This window comes from Thermobia domestica, chromosome 2 (assembly GCF_964235325.1).
Source record: "Thermobia domestica chromosome 2, izTheDome1.hap1.1, whole genome shotgun sequence".
Taxonomy (NCBI): domain Eukaryota; kingdom Metazoa; phylum Arthropoda; class Insecta; order Zygentoma; family Lepismatidae; genus Thermobia; species Thermobia domestica.
The window spans coordinates 134,793,224-134,809,738 of record NC_137455.1 but is presented as its reverse complement, the minus strand read 5'-3'; the positions used below and the strand labels follow the sequence as shown (position 1 = coordinate 134,809,738).

At 36.1% G+C, this 16,515-nt stretch overlaps 1 protein-coding gene across 3 annotated transcripts in view; it reads right to left on the bottom strand.

The window, feature by feature from the left end:
• Positions 1-354: 354 nt before the first annotated feature.
• Positions 355-16,515, bottom strand: part of LOC145675657 (ATP-dependent RNA helicase vasa-like) — a 77,689-nt gene continuing 61,528 nt past the window's right edge. For all 3 annotated transcript variants that reach the window (XM_081746227.1, XM_081746236.1, XM_081746246.1), the window contains exons 10-12: positions 14,815-14,987; positions 12,962-13,066; positions 355-1,354 (exon numbers count right to left, since the gene is read on the bottom strand). In XM_081746227.1, coding sequence (XP_081602353.1) covers positions 1,292-1,354; positions 12,962-13,066; positions 14,815-14,987 — 341 coding nt within the window. In that variant the 3' untranslated portion in view covers positions 355-1,291. The remainder of the gene's footprint in view (positions 1,355-12,961; positions 13,067-14,814; positions 14,988-16,515) is intronic.

Below are 16,515 nucleotides of genomic sequence, written 5' to 3'. Positions count from 1 at the left end.
TGGCAAGCTTTCTATTGCAGTCAATATGAAAATGAATGCAAAATACCGACATAAAACGGTACCTTAATGCCTGCTAAAAGTATGAAGTAGGTTTGTTTCGTTGAGCTAAGCCTTCAAGAACTCAAAAAAGCAGAAAAATGAATTTCTGAAGAAAATGATAATGTTCGCAATGACATACATTTTCATTCATAACCTGGAGATTGAGTCTTGACAAGATTTTCTCCTCTATCTGCATACGTGTTGCTACCCTGAAATTAAACTTATGATGCTGCAACTTACGATAGTTATCTACAGCTGATGATTAATAGTTACAATAAGTGCTATAAAAATGAAAGAAATAAAACTCTGATGAACTAAAGGTAATAGAACATTTTACAATACTTTTTATTTAAGATTGCTTATTACACAGACTTGGTTGCATTTTTATTTATTTATTTATTTTGGTAAAGAAATACTTCAACCATTTGCAAACCTTAACAATATACTTTGGCATAAAACAAACTTAAAACCTTATCCTAAAAGAAAATTAAGGAACTCTTAGGATTTAAGAGACATATTTTGCTTGATTAGCTTTCAAAACTAATACTGAAATATGCTACGTTAGATCTCTCTCTTACCAGATCTTTCACAATATAGTTTAAGTAATACCTTACTACTTACCAGTATATAGTTTACATATGTAATTTTAAGTGCAGCAGTCTATTTAAAAATATCGTAAGAATTCAGTCTTTGAACTAAAATACTACTACAAAGTTTTGACTAAACAAAAAAATAGAGAGTTTTGGGTACAATCTATTAGCCTCTGATATGAATACTCTTATGAAAACTACACAATATAAGTTTGTACTATTACACGTTACACACTGGTACCCACAGAATGAAAAATCTTGTTCAAGGCTACCTGGGAAGTCTTTTCCAACATCAGTCTTACTGATTAAATTGAGATCTATTAACATTATTTATCTTCATAACAACAAAACAGGTATGTGTAAGCTCACCATTCACTCAATCAGCATTTCTATGATTGTTTCTCTTCCACCTTAGAATCTCTAAATGCAACAACATTACAAGGAACTATTTTCGGTACATTATTTTGAGCACCATTGTAACAATGAAAATCAAAAACAATAAATTTTATACATAATAAGGAACTGAATACATTAAAGCTAACTTAAGTATAAAGTACTTTATTAATGTTCTTAAATCTTAGTATTGCACTGCTGGAAAGTATTTTTTGATTCACACTCAATCACAATTGTAACTCAATAATCGGTTACACGGAGCTTTGAAACTACCAATCTTCTTCCGGTTCAATACATGAAGGAGCACTGTACGTGGTTTCTGAGTTACCCATCTGTAAAAATAATAACGTTAATGAACACTTTAAACCTGAAAAATCTGTTAACATTAACAACTGTTTTATTAAAAACGAGAACGGGTCATCGGTTAATCGTTAATACAGCAGTCTGCAAGTGCTTAGTACTGCACACAAGTTTACAATAACTTATGCTCTCTCTGATTTTTATTTTTAAGAAATTAAGGAATTCTTAACATTGAAGATTTAACATAGTAGTTGAAAAAGATCAAGATTGTTCGACGACGAGTAGGGAAATATTATATATATATATATATATATATATATAATTTTTTTTTTTTTTTTTTTTTTTTTTGAAAGGGCATCAGTCAACGAATATAAAATTTAGGAAAACAGCAAAAAATTGTCCCAATGAAAGTAGAGATTTCGTAGCCTCCAATGGTTTGGGCTGGTGATTTGTTCTTTTACCAGCCATTTTAACATGATTATTAACTTTGCATGCATGATGTATGTTATGCTGTGATGGTGCAAAATTTGCAAAATGATGCCCTTTAAACACAAAAGACGCAAAATATGTTAAAACTTGACAAATCTGTTTTATTACTAGACTACACATATTACTTGTTACAAAATAGGTATACTATTTAGTAAAGAAAAGTTCATATTTATAGAGACTAGGACATGGGCAAAACAGTTTTTGTATATACAGGGTGTTTCAAAACAACACCGACAACGTTTCGGAGTTGATTCCTGACACCAAGATGAGACGAAAAGTACAGACCAACCTACGAGGACAAATTCTCCTTTTCGGAGTTATAGGTTACCGAAGGCATAAAGAAATGAACTTTAAAGGTCTATAACTCCAATACTATGGAACCTTCCGTAGTCGGATCAAGACTTCGTTTAGGAACTAATATGTGCCCTATCCAAATATAAATGTTTCAGAAGCTTGCGCCACTTCCGCAACGACTTTTATAGAGGTACTTGGTGAATACTTCATATTATATGCCCGTAGCCAAACAGCCTCTATAAAAACTGTTGCTTGAGTACCTTAGGATTCAGAAACAGACTTTTGGATAGGGCACATATTCCTAGGTGAAGTCTTGGTCCGACTACGGTAGGTCCCATAGTTTTGGAGCTATGGACGTTTAAACTTCATATTTTCTTGTTTTTGGCAGCCTGTAACTCCGAAATGAGGCTTTTGTGCACCCAGGTTGGTCTATACTTTCCGTCTTGTTTTTGTGTAAGGAATCACCTCCGAAACGCTGTCGGTGTTATTTGAAACACCCTGTATATAGAAAAAGTGGAAACCTGGTTTTGTGCCCATCCCTAATAAAACAGTTCAGAAGTCACAAAGTGATTTGCTGAACAAAATGTATTATCTAAATTCAGCATACCTAATTATCATCTTTGTCAGTTCTGATGTCAGTGACTAGCGCAGAAGTTTACAATAAAGCTACGTCTTCTCCGCAGGAATATGTCTTTCATTTTACATTATTTAATGGGAACTTTCCCTGTAGGATAAACCTTCTCGTGTGCAGGTTGAATCACGTGATGTCGCTGGAAGTGTCATTTGAAATATAGATATGACGAATGAGATCATTGATTGTTGTGTAGCCTGTGACAACCTTTCACTTACTTCTCTAAAACGAAGTGAAACAGTTGATATAGAAAATGACACTCGTTCAGTCCGTGGGTTTGTTCACTTTCAATGGAAATAGGTATCTTCTTGTAGTAATCCATCCACTACTGCTTGTAGTTGTAGATGTTGCAAGCTTCTTTAACTAAACTTGACTGTTGTTATTCTAAAATTTTCATAATGAGTTTTTCGGTTTTGTAAACGTAGATCTAAAGTAAAGCTATTAAAACTTAGATGGTGATTAAATATTTTTGAACTTAAATGTTTACGTTTGACATATTGATTGGTGAATTTTGAGTTATTGCGGCAAAATAAATTAAGCCATGCCATGACGCTGACAGAGGAAAACATTTTCTGCCTCTTATTTCAACATATTTCATCGGTGAAGGTACGAAGTGGCGTAACTAGAAGAATCGTGATTTATGACCACTATCCATCCTTATTTGACCTGTTCCATCAACCACAAAAATTACTTAGCTAATTTTCTTATATAAGGCTGAATCTTAAGTGTAACAGTATTTCTACAACCCGAACAGCAGGAGCCTGTATACATCATCTGAAAGAGGAAGGTGCATGAACCAAAGCACAGCACCTAGATGGTTCCTGAAATTTCGTGCATTTGTAAAAATGTCTAAGATCAGCCATTTTAAGATCACAAGGCCGCCTTAGAGCAACAAATTCTGAAACCAGCACACGTCAATTGTCATACTAAGTTGACTCATCTAAGTCCACTGTAGTGTGTCGCCTCCATGAACTAAGGAAAACCATCAGGACCTGCCGCACTGTGCCACTTCAGATGACCCCAGGTCAGGCCCAGGAGAGTGGATGTGTGCCGACAACAACTGCAAAATGCGCTTTCTGAAATAGACTGTCACGTGCAACAAAAATGGGTGTTTTACCGAAATCAGAATATGCAAAAACAGTAACTGAACAATGGCCAACTTCCAGAGCTAGTCGTCAGAGGGATGTTTTAGCATAACGTTATGTTGTTGTATGGTGGAAATGAAGAGGTCATTCATGTCGAGTTTGTTCCTAATGGTAGTATTATCAATGTCAACCTTTATTCCGAACAGTTGAAGCGGGTGTATGCCGCACTATGCAACAAATGTTCTGCGTTGAACAGAAAACGCGCTCTGCTGCAACAGGATAATGCAAAACCACTCGGATCGAAAAACGCAACAAAAAATCAAGGAACTTGACATCGAAGTGGAATCACACCCAACATATAGTCCTGACTTTGTCCCTTCGGAATCACGGTGCTTCACCAAATAGCAGGACGTGGAAACAGCAGTGAGTAACTTCTGTGGATCTAAGGACAACACAGGATATCGAGGTAGAATCGAGGAACTGGAAGGAAGATATGCCTGCAGACAGTCCAACACGAGGGCCTATACTTGACATGTTAGCCAGCTTTCATTTTACTGTAATGCTGACAAGTATGCTGTGTACTTATGACTCAGCCTTTATTAATTTTCTGAAAATGACATTTCTTGACATAACGTTAAACGAGACATTTCAAGCACTCTACAATTATTAGAAAAACAGTCCTTTCACCGCAGATATCAGTACAGATTGTGAGATAGGGTGACTATGCATAGTACGATTATATTCAATTCCATTTTCATCTCATTAAAACAAAAATCACGATACATTTGATCCATAACAATGAACGGAAAAAGCAAAGATGCAAAATCAATATAATTCCTACGAGGGGGTGGGGGTGGGAGTTGGAAAATTCATGAAATCACCAAGAAGAAATATAAACTGAAACATATCATTGTAGTCTTTAGAAAGGTCATATATTGTAAACCTCTCATCCCGTATATATATATCTCATTTATCATCATTTCTTGTTACAGGTTCTGTAAGAAGATATGGCGGTGAATCTAAAGAAATTCGAGAAGAGTGAGCTTCGCAGTGTCAAGTTTTTGTGTTGCAAGACAAATCTTCTTATGGAAATTCATAAAACTTTGCAGGATATTTTGAGGGAATACGCTCCTGGATATACAACAGTAGCGAAGTGGGTGAGGCATTTTAAGACTGGTCATCGTGAGACTGAATATGAACCTCCCTCAGGCAGGCCTTCAAGTTCAGTGACTACGGAAAACACCGACAAAGTGCACGACATGATCATGAAGGATAGGCGCATATCGATCAAAAACATTGCTGCGTGTGTGGGGGAATTGCGTGAGCGTGTGGGTGTCATACCAGCCGAATATTTGGACATGCGGAAGGTCAGTGCCAAATGGATCCAAAATGTATGAATGCTAACCAGAAGAGAACACGGGTCCAGATGTCACAGGAAATTTTGCAAAAGTTTCTAAACCCTGGTGAGTTCTTGCGCAGTCTGGTGACAGAAGATGAAACATAGCTTCACTACTACGATCCAGAGACTAAACAGCAATCCATGGAGTCGCGCCACAGTGGATCTCCTCGACCGAAGAAGTTCCGAAGCCAAAGAACAGCTGGGAAGATGCTTGCATCGGTGTTTTGGGATAAGGACGGTGTCATCCTTATCAAATATCTTAAAAAGGGTGAAACTATCAATGCTGGGGTTTATTCCAACTATTTGATTGAGCTGAAGGAGACTAAAGAAAAAACGTCGGGGAAAATTGAGCAGTGGTGTTCAGTTTCTCCAGGACAATGCACCTTTCCACAAGGCTCATCAAACCATGCAATTGCTGGTGGATCTGGGCTTCACCTGTGTACCTCACCCACCCTAGTCACCTGATCTGGGCCCCTCCGACTATCACCTCTTCCCACATCTCAAAGGCAAACTTTTTCCATCCGATGAGGCACTCACTGCGAATATATATATGCAACAACATATGGAAGAAAATTCAGACTGTAGTTGACTTTTTATTCTGAATTTCAAGAGTAAACCATTACTCTTTTCTTCTGATAAGAAGCCTTTGTCCAAATTTGATTAAGGATTACTTAAAAATCTATCATTTTCGTAGAATGGGTGGAAATAATTTACAGGAAACGACGTATAGATAAGAGGAGTATGTCGACCTATTTTACAATATTGAAGCGATGAAACATATGTAGGGATTTCCTTAACAGACATAACACTCACTATTGGTCAGACGGTAGAAAGGATACAGAAGATGCCAAAAGTGACAATTTGGTGTAATGTAACTTCTCGAATTATTGGGTCCTACCTGCTGCCCGACTTCACAAATGCTTGAGGTTACTTAGAAATGTACAGGCAGTTAATGTGGCCAAGAATGTCTGGATGGGAAAAACTGTGCGAGCTGATAATTTATGCATGACTGACAGCATTTTGCCTGCCCTCTTAGGAGCTGGTTCAATAAATATTTACCGGGACGATGGATAGGTCCGAGGGCAAACAGAATCTGCACAAAATACGATCTAAACCCTACAATTACTTTTTATGATGATGGCCGAAGGAACATGTGTATCGCAATAGACTTTACATTCTTACGCTTGAAAACAAGATCCATAAAATTATACTCGGTCTGCCGGATCCGTAGAAATGCTTCAGACCGAATACAGGAAGTGTTGAATGCTGGGGGCTACACTGAGATGTAACTTCAAGAAAAGGCATGACACACACAAGTGAAAAACGGCGGGTTTTAATATTTTATATTTAAGGATACAACATTAACTTAAAAAAAAAAAAAAAAAAAAAAAAAAAAAAAAAAAAAAAAAAAAAAACTATCTTATGGTTTTAATATTTCTGCCATTCTGAATGAGGTTTTTCTTGGGTTTTCTTCATTCACACTAGGCAAATGCCGAGGTGGTACCTAACTTATAGGTCCCAGGACGCTTGCTTCCTTCCCTTTCCCCAGATAGTGTGCTCGCCGAGGGACGTCCTCATAAGTGAAGGGCTTAATGGCCATAGATGCCGAACGCCCAGAAATCTAAATTCTAATCCTTAAGTTTAATTTTATTTCTTTTAAGTGCTTCTTAATTCCCATATATAACTACTAGCAGAAATACACATTCTCCGGACGAGAAAAAAATTAATGGTAAACAGATACAAACTTCTATCTGAATGCTGTTCATTCTAGTTCTGAAACTGCGCATAATTTAAGAATAAAATGACTGAAGGAAACAATTACTTGTATTAACTAGTTTGTGTTACAGATTCGGCAATATATTAAGACATACTACATATCGTTGATGAAAGCATTTGACAATTATATATTGTCAAAACTATCACAGATTAGTTAGTGTTTGCTTTGATTAAATTTAAATTTATTATTTTTATTTAAAACACTTTTCGTTTCAGAACTGTCACTGATCACGTTCAAATTCACTAGAATTCCGTAAACTACTTATAAAATTACTTCTAAGTGATTTTCCAGTATTTAGAACTATCATAGCTTGTTTTCATGCACCCAAAACCATTCCACTTCATGCAAATCGCTAGGCAAAATAGTCATCTGTCCCTAACAAATAAATGTTCCCAAACTCAGTCTTAAGTTAAAAGCTAGTTAAATCGCTTCCTGATATTCGGAACAATCTCGTTCCCCTCCATGGAAACCATTAGCTCAGATTGTATCTTCATAATGAGTTTTGAGAAACTCTCCATAAATATTACCTAAAAGAAACTCTTCCTAACTCGAAGTCGAGACCTATTCATGTTTATTACATAACTATCTGGTTCCTAAATACTGTGATACACAATTATTATTTCAAATAAGATTACTGTATTACAGCCAAATAGTCGAGCCGCGCATCTATATGCACATTATATATATATATATATATATATATATATATATATATATATATATATATATATATATATATATATATATATATATATTATGCAACAATCACTTGCTAAAATAAACGATTTCTGATGTACAATTATATATTCAATAGACCAAACCCACTATTATAATTAATTCCACATACTTCAGGTACGTCGAGATATTCCGCTTAGGCCTACAAAATGTTGAGGGGAAAAATGTAATATTAACTCTAATTCTTCCACATAAAACTTCCATTATTACAAATAGTTCTTCATTCGATAATTGCAAATTTACTTATAATTCCACAGGCAGATCTGTTTCAATTTTATAAGAGCCAAACTAACAATGTTTATTTTCAGATTGAACATTGTTCTCTTCTTCTGATGGTAAGTATATACATTTACACCTTAACACTTACAACCGAATTTAAACCAGCGCTTCGTCCCCAAAAACGAAAATAGACTCCCCTGGATGGAAATTGTTAAGTCAAATCTTCCACAGGCACCAAGAAATTAATTATTTGTCGCCCCTAACTCAACTTTCGCAAAGCTAACAAACGAACATGAACCTATCATCTGGACATCCGAATCAAACCTAGTTTATTCGATAAACAAAGATACGTTTATGCGCAAAAAATTAGGTGCCATGGACAACGGAGGAAGTCCGCGGGGCCCATTAAACCTGTTAGTATAAAGAAAATCGTAGACTCGTAGTGAAATAGCTATTGCATCAACAGTGTTCATTGGAAAGTCATAGTCTATAGTTCATTCTCTTCAGCATGAAACAAGCTTTCCAGAGGTACTACGTACTGGCGCCCGTAACGTACTTGAACCGGGAAAATTGGGAGAATGTCTGGAAAATTCCCTCCAGAAATCCCTCCCATCAACTTTGGACCCCTCTAGAGTGGTCCAGGGTAAAAGTACACAATCTTTGTATTGATAAACAGAATAGGTAAGAGGAGAAAGCGTGTAGTGGTATACAAGCTTTTCCCTCATACCTATTTCGTCTATCAATAAAAAACTTTGTACTCTCATTTCTTATCCCCTATAGTATTTTTCGAAATATATTTGGTTTGTGCACTTTTACCCTGGGCCACTCCAGAGGGGTCCAAAGTTGATAGAAGGAATTTCTGGAGGGCATTTTCCAGACATTCTCCCAATTTTCCCGGTTCAAGTACGTTATGGGCCTCAATACATAGTACCTCTGGAAAGCTCGTTTCATGCTGAAGAGAATGAATTATAAATCATGACTTTCCATTGAACAGTGTTGATGCAACAGCTATTTCACTGTGAGTTTACGATTTTCTTTATACTAACAAGTTTAATGGGCCCCACGGACTTACTCCATTGTCCATGGCACCTAATTGTTTGTGCATGAACATATCTTTTAAGTTTATCCATTGGACTAGGTTTGGTTCGGATGTCCGGATAACCAGTTCATGTCCGTTCCTTGTAAAATTAGATAAATCTCTTTCTCACTCCCAAAACGGTGGATTTACCTCATTTCATAGTTAGTCCTACTGTACTGTCGAAATGCTTTTTCTTCTTTTGCTCTTCACTTTTCTTGCAAGCTGCCTTCGTAATGTGTAGCTAAAACGTTTAATTGCACCTAAAACCGTAGATAAATATTTCACTCGGTGAAAATCGTTATACAAATTTATCGGAAGCTTTTAACGTTAAGTCATTACTAATTTACCGAAGTTCGAAACTTACTATTCGCTATGTAGTTTCTTTACATTCGAAAATCAAACTATCCATTTCATAGGAACTGTCACTAAAATATTATCTCAAGGCAAATTCCACATTCAGCCTTAAATGACTTCGAGACCCACCGAACTCTGTATCACACTTGAAAGCTGAGCCCCATTCATAAGGAATAAAAATTGTTGGTCAAAAGAACTCATCAGTAGCGTTCTACAATGGTCAATATTGTTGTACCTCCCAAACCCTCTCTCCGGCCATACCTCTTCGTTCCTAGGTCATTACCCCCTGGCCACTTCATAACTACTTTTATGTTCTTTATTTTCTTTGTATTTCTTGCCCCATACTTCCTACTTCATGCTTTGATAAAGCATGCTTTCTGTCTTTGTGATATTATTTCCACTATTTTTTTGGTAAGCCAATTGGTTATCCATAGTCACTTCCAGGTTTTTGTTCCACAAAAACAATTGATATTACATAAATATTATATATACGAGGCATCAAAAATAATTTAGCAATAAAAAACTGATCATTTTGTACAAAGTTGCATTACACATGTAAGTAACAGACAAGAATATTATTCTGTTGCACGTGCCAATTTTATAACCTAATGGAAAATGTAACGTAAGCGACTACAGTAAAATTGTATTTCCTTTGCAGACATGCAAGAGAGGGAGCAGTGTGCAGTTATCAGTTGTGTGTGTAGTAAGGAATGATACCAATACAGACTCTTCTGAGGATAAAGAAATACAGGGTTCCCACAAGAAAGCGAAGATTGATTTCTCTGACTTTCCCTGACACAAATTCTTGTTTTCTCTGACAAATTATTGAATATAAATGGGAAGATATGGGTTAAGTTCTATCCTACAATTTTTTAACGGCCTCCTCCATCCCTATACCCGTCTAACACACTCCTTCAACTACTATAAACATATTTGTTATGTTTAATATGTGTAATTGTTATTTTCACAAAATTTATCATGTAAGCATGTAATATACAGTGGCCCAGAAGTAGGTATACAGACATACATATATAAAACATACAGGACGGTATACCTACTTTTGGGCCACTCTGTGTGTATGATACAGTAACCATATTTCGACATTGCAAATTAATTTTTTGCTTGAAAAAATAATAAAAAGCAACATAACATGCAATCATCAAGTATAGATTGCCAACTCTCCCTGAGACCTAATACTGTTAGTCCTAAAATGAAATGAAATGAAATCTAAGTTTTACGTTCCACGGTTATAACGTCTAGGCTAAAGGAAACGATGATTACGAGAAATGAATGAAATGGTGGAATGAAGGTGGGAGGAAACTGAAGAACCCCGAGAAAATCCACGCACACGGTGTTTGATCACCACACAGTAAACCTGGCGCGAGCTGGGATCGAACCAAGAACTCCATGCACCAGAGGTGTACGCTCTAGCACTAAGCCACCGTGGCCCATTATTAGTCCTAATATTTCCAACTCTGAGGCATGTTAATCCTCACATTTACATTTTTAAACAGAATTTTGTTTTGCTTTCAGTTCTTGAATCTGTTCTACGAGAGCATCTTGTTCTTGTTTGTAATATTATTCCATTTGTTTCTTCTTTGCTTTCAATTTTTTAACTTCAGGACTTGGTTTTCCTTTTTTCATCTTTGATTTTACGTTCCTCTGCACTTTGGATTCGTTTCTGTTTAAGGTATTCATCATAGCGTCTCTGAGCTGAACGAACTGGGTGAAGCATCAGTTAACAGAAACATATTCTACACCTCCCTAGTACATAACTGCATCATGCACACGCCTCTGCGCTACCACAGAATCTTCGATTTGGTTTTCTACAATAAGTATCTCATTGACTGAGAACCCGCCCTCAACTGAGGCACTGCCGTGGGATGGAATGAAACATTTTCACAATACCACAAATCAGAATATTCTTGTTTCTTGGACATTACCTTTGCAAAGAAGTCATTTAACCTGATGCTGCCCATCTTTTCTTCGTATTCTCTGAAATCAAGAGACCCCTGAATTTCAGTACAGAAAGACAAACTGACACTTTGCTTTCTCAGCTACGGAATCAGATATTCTGTTTTGCCCATGCAGTTTGTAGGATGCGTTTCACCCTGGTCTGAGCAAGTTCTGGATTGATCTTTTGTAACCTGGGGTCCAAAGTTGACAGAGAACGTACCAGTTTGTACACTCATGTCCAAAATAATTGTCGCATATCTATAACTGTCTTCTTGTAACAAAATAATTTCATAATGATTTTGCAGGGTACTTTTAACACTGATACTATGTGTAGAGTCAGGAAATATATACTTGTGGTAAATTTCATAGGAAAAGAATTATAAATACGAAAATTAGAATGAGTAGAACAAAATGTTGCTAAATAGACAAGAAAATTTTATTTTCGTTTCATTGTTCTTATTTACTGCTCTTTTGACGTGAAATTTGCCACATACATGTCTTTGCCGATTATACACATACTAACATAAGAAATACGTGGCGAATTCGTTATAAAATTATATTTCTGTAACAACATATTTATAGACATGTGACAATTTTGGACATGAGTGTACTTCAGAGGGCTCCTTTCCACAATCTTCTTGATTGCGCCCAGCACAAAGTTTCGACAGTCAAGCCTAAGAGCTAGTTTTTCTAATCTGATGCTTTCAATTCTTTCAGTAGTTTTTCTGCCTTAAAACCGATATCCACGAGGATGACGAGTCATACTTCGATTTCAGATTTTACATGATTAATTATCCCCCCTCTGTCTCACACACACTCACATACACACACACTACCTCACTGCCTCAGCAAGAAATAGCAACACTGCATCACTGTCATTATTGGGAATGCTGTATCAATGTGGTTTTCACATGTCAATCTGTACAACTGATAGAAAGGAAACAATTTGATATTGAAAAGAAAAAAAAAAAGTTATACTTGCAAACTTACGTTCCCTGACTTTCCATGACATTTTACGCAAAATGCACGATTTACCCGACTTTCCTTGACATGTTTTCACTTCCCTGACATTCCCTGATTTTCAGAATGTGGGAACCCTGGAAATAGCATAGGGATTTGTTTATCGTTTCAGCAGGTTTATGACTACACAAAATTTTAAAATAGAGTGTCGATACTGACGGATGCAATTCGCTTCGGTCGCTCGTGCAGTGCGACATCAGATACTCTCACTAGCGTGGATCGAGTGGTACGAAACAATCTGTGGGCAACAATTGACAAGATAGATGAAGAATTGAACAGTAATCATGGCTTTGTGCACCATATCATTCACTATGTACTGCAGCACTACGAAATTTCTGCTAGGTGAGCACCAAAACAAATTACCCTAACTGAAAGAACGTCGTGTGGGTATCTGAACACACGTTGTAAAGAATATTTGCTGATTTGTCGCTTCCTCGCATGCTATTCCTACCGATCAGTTTTGATGGGAATAGGTGATATAGGTGTACATTCAATTTTGCAATAAGCTGGAAACGGTTTATGCAGTCACGGAACGGTTTATGCTGGAACGGATATGGCAGTCACGTTAATTTTATATTCTAATAAAATGGAAGGTAACCTACCTTTCTCACATCTGTGCCACCAAACCCGGACTTTGAAGTGAAACCCGAGTAGTAGCCTCCATGCCCGGCCTCTTGCTCTAACCAATCAGGAACTTCCTGCTGTGTCTACAGAAATAAAAGCAAAAATTACCTCATAATACAAAAAACACGCGTTTTTGGCAAACATATACATTCCAACATATGATCTTATATTTGTTAGTACAAACTACAGAAACTGAAGTTTTTATGATCTTCCACTTTTCAAAATACGAGTGATTTCAAAGGAGCTTAAAATTTTGCACTGAACTTTTAAATACTTCCGATTAGTCAGTATGTCTACAAACTAGTACTGTGATTAGGGCGTTTTCGACATTAACTTTTTAAATATTAAAAATCTCAGACAAAATAATTATATACTACTATAGAAAAGAGAAAAATATCCTATTTACTAGCTGTCATTTTTAAGGAACATAGTGACAGTATATCAAGAACAGAAGAATTTCACTGTGTCCAGTTTATTTTGCATTTACCATAATTGACATAACGTTAATAGTTTCAAACTATGATATACGTAGAGTTGTGAGCACGAAATATTTCAGTTTGAAATATTTCAAAAATTGCCACCGACATGGAATAGTGATTCTAAAACTTTGTTACACCTAAGCCTACGGTCACAGTGCATCCAATTTTTCACTCTGGCGATTATGGCCAACCGCGTCTGCCGACTGCTTGGTCACACTGCAACTGATTCGTCGTCAGCTCTGTCTTCTTGTGGGATACAGTATGGACGAGGAATTGTTGCTATTAGAAAATTCTGTGTTAAAAATATTACTTTTAGAGGAAGATAGGAGCGAATATGTAAATACTATTTTTCAAGAAAGAGAATTATGGCGAATTTCACACGCTATTTCCAAAGTTGGTGGAGCAGTCACAGAAGTTATTTTAGTACTTCAGAATGGAACAGGATACATTTTGGCACATCTTACAGAAGATACGAGGACGCATAGAGAAGCAAAGTAATATCAGCAGAAGAACGACTTGCTGTAACATGTAAATGGGAGTCTCAACACTCGCGATGAGTTGTAAACCACCCGCTAGTCGGGCGTAGTCTGACGACAAAAACTAATTTGTTTCCGATCGATGGTCGGTAGAAGTCGACCGTAGTCGCCAGACCATATCGGCGCTAGTCTGATCACGTACATTTCTGTCAAGGCAATTGTTTATTTCACCGATGTCGTCAGAGTATGTCAGACTAAAAAATCGGTGTAAGTCGGATCCACTGTGACCACAGGCTAACCCGAGAGAAGGAGATATGTAGCAGTATGACCCTACCAGTCATTGTTTTCAAGTTTACCTCAGGAATGGAAGTTGAACGGAATAAAATTACCCACGTTTACAGTTTTTAATATATAACACAGCGAACAGAATTTCAAAAATATAGAGCTGAAATACAAACCTGAATATTTTCAATGGGTGAAGTACTATCTAAATAAGGAACAAAATAAATTAACTGAACAACAGCCAAAATGCTTCAGGGTTTTAACTTTAACCATTACTCCTTACTTCCTGAAAACGTAGTCGCAGATTCTAGGAGATTCTAAATTTTGTTCTTTACACTGCAATGTTTTGCTATCATTTAAAGACTCCAGTATTCTTTATTTACACAATTGATAGTTCGTTTAGTAGACTAAGACGATAAACTATCATCCACTGTTAAGATACTTCTATAAAATCACCAGAACAAAATGTACCTATTAAAGATGTCACAAGGTTTTCTGCATTGTAACTTCAATAAATTCTGTTAACTTTGACGATAAATATTAATTCAGAAAATTTAAGGAAAACAGGAAATATAAACCGAATATACTACTTACTTGTTGCAAGATTTTCAGAAGATCCTTACTCAGAGGGCTATCAACTTCTGGATCATAAAAGCTGGTGGCTTTACCACGGTTACCAACCCTGCCCGTACGCCCAATGCGATGAACATATTCATCAATAGTTTTAGGCAGGTCGTAATTTATTACATGACTGACATCCTTAATATCTGCAAAATAAATATGCATAATGCAGAACTTAAATAGATAAACTAAAATGATCAATACTTCACAATCAACGAATCAGAGTTATGATGATTTAAGCATAGTGTACTTCTGGTATCACCTGTTTCTGATGGGTTCCAAAGAAATGTGTCACATATGATACTGCGCTTACTTATGAACATTTAAGTAACGATGGAACTACAATTTTTACCTTGTCGCAAGAAGAAACACAAGGTATATAAAAACAAATATAAAGAATAAATGGATTAAAGATAGGGAAAATAAGGAAAAGTACCTGCATAAAAATAAGGGTGAAACACAACTTGGTCTTTGTTCTCTATCTAGAAGCCATTTTGCCTCGGAATGAAAGCTGAAACCTTGCACTTTTGTTGACAACGGGAGTGACAAAATTACTTGAGTTATCCATTCTCTTTAAGGATTTTTTTTTCTTTTTTACATGTTAATGTATCTGGATCATCCGAAAGCAATTTTTCTTCGTTAGTTCTTCAGAAACATTCTACTGTAAAAAGGAAAGATTGACTGGCGCGAAAAACCTACATCAATTCTTTAATCCTGCCCTTGTCAACTGACTCATGACCAGACTTCTTTTTCTATGCTCAAACAACAAATCATCATACTTTATAGGCATGTGATACCGATATAACAAATTTTTATCTGAGATCAACATGTTGATTCTATTTAGTGGCGGCGTCATGAATTTCATTTGGGCTCCCTCGTGCCTATGTTTACTTACTATTATAGTGGGGCCAAGCGCACGATTGCTAAGATAGCTAGTAGATATACCTGTAAAGATTTATTTCAAAATATTCGAGAGTTTGTACAAAAATGTCAAACTTGTCAAGTTTGTAAAGACAGAAATACCGCTCAGTATGGTACTTACTACTCCCATAAGGAAAGATATGCAAATAATTTCGTATACCTAGATATAATGGGTCCTTGTCCTGTTAGAAATGGTTTCAAATATGTTTTGGTGTTAACAGGTGGTTATTCACGATTTGTAATTATTGAACCTCTTAGAAATTTAAATTCGAAATGATTATGTTTAAAATTAGGTAAGATATTCTACTCATACGGATATCCAAACAAACTTATTTGTGTTAATGCCACTTATTTTCAAAGCGAATACTTGTTTAGTCTAGGTATTAAACGTATTCATACGTCTCCTCACTCAATGTCCAGTAATTTGACGGAGCGTCAGAATAAAAATATAAAACAAATAATAAAATGTTATGTACATAAAAATCAAACTCAGTGGTCAAAGTATATTTATCAGGTTCAATATACTTTAAATACTAGTGAGAATAGTGAAACTCTGAAGACACCTAGTGAATTATTTTTAGGACGCAAAATGTTTGGACATTAATTGGATATTAGATTTAGGTATTCTTGAAAATTCACAAAATAAAGAAGAACTAAGTAGAATTATCGTAGAAAATATCGAGAAAGCATGGAAAAGAAGAGAAAATTTATTCAAAGAAACATAGGGATATGGATTTGCCAATAGGTGAGAAA